We start from the raw sequence: 4,767 nt of genomic DNA, 5'->3' as shown, positions 1-4,767 counted from the left end.
TTATTTAAAAGCGGTGCCTTCAATCTGGGATGTACTATGTATCGTATGTTCCAGCTTCAATCAAAAGATTGGATTCAGAGACATATCAATTGCTTTGCGCGAATATAATCAAAAATGATAGACATACACGTTCGCATTTTAAAAAGAAGTTTTCAAAAGGAACCCATGACATGTCTGGAATTTTGGCAACGAACGCCCTCCATAACGAATTGCATTATTTATATTTATGTCAACAGTTGTCGCAGAATTCATGCACTATGCTAAAAGGTGGTTGCGGTTCAGTGGTTTACATGACTAAATTACACAAGCAACAAAAATGGTAACAGTAGGAATTGTATCGGTTTGGCCTTTGTTTTGGTCTTAACAATAAACGAATGAAACTTTTATCAGTTCGGTCTTTACAGTAGAAATATTCTTATTTATTTCTTTTATTATTTTGCTCTGTCATCTTTGTGATAACATTAAACTTATTTGTTTATTCTAGCTTTGTCTAAATGCTGAGGCATTTTATTTGTTCCTTACTATTTGATTTTCTTTCTATTCAACTTTATTCGTAAACGTGAATCGTCATTTTTTTGTTTGCAGTGTTTAAATACATGTAGTTGTAAAGTAATAGTATTCATTATGTTGATCTAAAATGTAAAATATGTTATAATAGTTTTTGCTTAATAAGTTGAAATATCATCTTAGCGCATGAGATAAAAATCCTAAATTTTCATCTCCCTAACCCTCAAAATTTACAAAAAGTATCATTTATGAAAATTGGCGAAATCGGGACAAAAACAAACTGATGACAAAGTGAATATATAAAGCATGAAAGAAAAGGGATTTCATTATCTTTCAAAAATGTATTACACACAAATGATAAAATTTTGAACCAGATAAAAGGGTTGATCAAAAAGGGTAAGAGAAATGTTAAAATAGTGAATGGCAAGAACTACTTCTCATTCACTTCAAGTCATCACAGGTGAAGAAAGACTTAAACATGCCACTGTGTGAAAGGACCACGTGAAAGCAAAACACAAAGTGGAAACCAGAGGTGCTCCGCCTAGCAAAATCATTCAGTTTTAATCGATCAAAGGTGCATCCAGCACAAACATGTTCCATTTAGACGAGAAAATGTAAATAAAATGATTCCCAATCTAGCGAAATTCTAAAGAATTGTCATGGTTACATAGGGTGACATGAATGAATAAAACATAGAATTGATCATGAGCATATATATAAGCAAACTTTAATGATCATTACAACAACACATACCCTTAATATTTTTAGCAAGAAAACAAGAGCCCGACGAAACAAGGTAGAAGACAAAGCATAAAATGACCCAGTTAGAGAAAGCTTACCGTCAAACTGTAAATGTGTTTAGCTTCCATTTTCTCAAACCTGCCTCCTTATTACTGCTTTGATTTATTGTAAAACTTTTAGAGAAACATTTAGGTTTTTAAAAATCAACAATACATAAATGTCAGAATATGAACGGAAGTCATACATTTTTCAAATACAAAAGTGCAAAGTTACTTTTGACGTCATATATATCATTCATTTCTTTACTTTGACAGTAAACATATGTTTTTCTTCCCTGTTCAGTTACACAGTTTCAATCACGTTAATTCAGAAGAAAAAAATGCTGTTCGAATATAGATAAATGCTGCTCTATGTACCTTCATGTCCAGGAGATAAATTTTACATTTAAGGTAGATTAGTTTATTCAGAAGCATTTCTCATCAAAGTTTCCGTTGAATGATTCCGTTGAATGATTTTAATCATATATAACGCATTGAATTGAAAGGTTACTTGTATTTTATAAGATATATTTTATAATATTATACCTCATTTGCATACGCCCTTCTATATTTAATATGACGTCACCCGGTCCATAAACCGCAGACAGACCGGGGGCCGGTCCATAATTCTTATGAAGACCGTTTAAACGTAACTTTCACGAAGTGCAAATTTTCACGACGACACAAACAGACGATAACTGTCAAAATGGCCAAGCTACCCGATTCGCATCATTATCTGAGACCGATTTAGTTAAAACTCAGTGAATCTAAGGATTCGAAAAACACAAAAGCAGCAACAAAACATTCAGTAAAGCTGTTCAGGACATATCTGGCTGAAAAAGGCCACGATTCTTCCTTTGAAACTTACACGAACGGGGTTCTGAACAGTCGACTGCGTTTGTGCTACGCCGAGGTTCGAAATGCGTCTGGAGAACGATATAAGAGGACATCCCTGATTGCAATACGAAGTGGAATATGCAGGTTATTACATTTTCTTTATCTGTTAATATTTTATGTCTATTTTAAAATTTTTGCAATATTTTATTTTTTCGTCCCCAGACCATTTCGAAACAAGCGGACTTTGCCCTCACATTGTTGCCATAATTTTGATTAAAAATTAAGGATTAGACAGAAAAGTCTAACAATATACTTAAATGACATGGCTTTGAGTATGTTGTATGCAGGGCTTTTTTTTTTGTTAAAAAAATATTAGTAGGGTCCCTGTCACCCATGACTGCTGTCAATAGGCCCATAAGGATTTTGTGTAGCTATATATAGATTACTGAAGAAATTGGCAGTTTTACAGTCTTGGCCCTAAGATAATAGATCTTGATATTTTGATTGTTTTTCAGATCTTGTTTATTTTATAGATAAGGCTAGCTATACTTATATATTTTTTTATTTTCAGGTACTTGTGTCAATCTAACAACATCGACATAACTCGAGATGTGGACTTTAAAGAAGCCAACGACATGTTTGTTTGTATGTGTAAAGATACCTGCAAAACAGGTAAAGGAACTGTTGATCACAAAGTGTCCATCGAGAAAGCAGATTTAGAGCGTTTATACAGTTCCAGGATGCTTGACACTACCACACCGTATGGGCTTTTAAACAAAGTATGGTTTGAATTATGTCTGTACTTTTGTAGGAGAGGGCGTGAAAACACAACGTGAGCTGAAACCATCCATGTTTAATATCAGAACAGATGCCTTAGGCAAGCGGTAATGTCTGTCAGGTGGATTCAGAAGTATCCAAAACCACCAAGGCATTAAGCATAGTGAAATTCAAGATAAAAATGTGAGAATGTATGAAACGGGTGGAAAGAATGTGTCCAGTAAAAAGCTTTGAGAAATATTTGTCAAAACTGAATCCTAAATGCAAAGCTCCTGTTCCAGACACCAAGAGAGTCCTTCTTTTGACTCAGACTCGGTCTGGTATGAAAAATCGCCCACTTGGGAAAAACAAGTTAGGTACACGTATGAAGGAACTATCTGTTGGGGCCGCTCTTTCCCAGGAATACACCAACCATTGTATCAGGGCAACGGCTATAACCGCTCTCAGTCATGCAGGATTTGAAGCGGACAGGCACATAATGACAGTTTCTGGTCATAGAAATGAGGCCTCAGTCAAAAGTTATGTTTGTGACACAACCGTAACTCAGAAAAAAGAAATGTCTGCTACAATCAGTAGTTTAGCACCAGAATCTGCCAGTGTACATGAGTTTGAAGATGGCTTGGATTGATGTTTTTGTCACTATCTCTGTCGCAGACTGAGTCAATTCTGAAGGATATAACTTCTTTTGAAAACCAACAAACATCCAGTACGATAAACACTGACCTAGGACAGTTTTCTAAGCCACATCCGCAACATCTCTCTGCAGGCGCTGTGATTGGATCCGAGCTTGTGGGAGCTGACACAGTAGCGCCACATCCAACTGGTCTTTCTGCCGGCCCTATGAATGAGATCAACCATGTGCGAGCCGAAAGTTCACTTCAAATACAAAACAATGCCCATGCTCACGGACAGTCATCATTTTCCTTCCATGGATGCCAGATCCAGTTTCATAATTATAACTAGATGATTTACACTACAGAAAATTTAGACAAAAATCCTACAATAAATACTTTAAATTATTAAGTGAACAAGTTGTGCTTTAAAACTTTCAATATTCAGTGTATTAGACTAGTCTAGACTTGTGATAAATATGTAAGAAATGGATGAAGATTTTTTGTATGTGTCGATATATACATTTTGTATTAGCTGTATAATTTAATTTAATTTAATTTTAGTTATCATTAGTGTAAGAGAATTTGTCAGTGAGATTTTATTTTGTTGTTAAATGATTATTTTTACTGAATTTATTGTTGTGTTTTCACATTAAATTATTACATGTTGATCAAAAGTCATGATTTGTCTTTAATTTAATTATAAATTTTTATTTATACAGTTTGTGAAATTCTTAAAGTCCGGGTGTTTTGCTTAGTAACATTTAGTATTTAATTTTATTAACAAAAATGAAATGTTAAAAGGGACTCCACTGAGGTTTAAAAGCCTAAAAACAAAATATTTAAATTTCTTACATGAATGAGCTGAGGCACTTTAAAAAGAAATATATGCAAAGATAGTTAAGAAATATACTTTGAAATGAATTGAAAATCGTATTTTTATGCTTTTCTTAACCCGATTTGAGTGAAAAGCGTTTTAAACGCTTTTCATTTTGTGTCATTTTTTTAATATTTGAATAATTATTCTGGAAAAAACGAAGTGCGCGAATGATCTAAAGATTTGTTGTCTTACCCTATATCAAATGGTACATTTATCTGGAAAAATATTTTCAACCCCATCATGTCAAAAAACCTCAGTGGAGTCCCTTTAAAAGAAGAGCATGATTTTGATGCATTGCTTGAAAATAATAAAACAAAATCCGACTAGGGTTTGAGATATTTCACACACTGAACAAGTAAAATTATTATTTGAAAGC

At 33.8% G+C, this 4,767-nt stretch overlaps 1 protein-coding gene across 1 annotated transcript; it reads left to right on the top strand.

Moving 5' to 3' along the window:
* The first annotated feature begins 1,322 nt into the window (after positions 1–1,322).
* Positions 1,323–2,959, top strand: LOC132751192 (uncharacterized). Its single transcript, XM_060741330.1, has 3 exons — positions 1,323–1,355; positions 2,038–2,267; positions 2,695–2,959. Exons 1-3 carry the CDS (start codon positions 1,323–1,325, stop codon positions 2,957–2,959), a joined length of 528 nt encoding a protein of 175 aa, XP_060597313.1.
* The last annotated feature ends 1,808 nt before the right edge of the window (positions 2,960–4,767 follow it).

The sequence above is a fragment of the Ruditapes philippinarum genome, unplaced genomic scaffold, assembly GCF_026571515.1.
Source record: "Ruditapes philippinarum isolate M1 unplaced genomic scaffold, ASM2657151v2 ctg22964_1_1_1_1, whole genome shotgun sequence".
Taxonomy (NCBI): Eukaryota; Metazoa; Mollusca; class Bivalvia; order Venerida; family Veneridae; genus Ruditapes; species Ruditapes philippinarum.
This window is presented reverse-complemented; position numbering and strand designations above follow the sequence as displayed.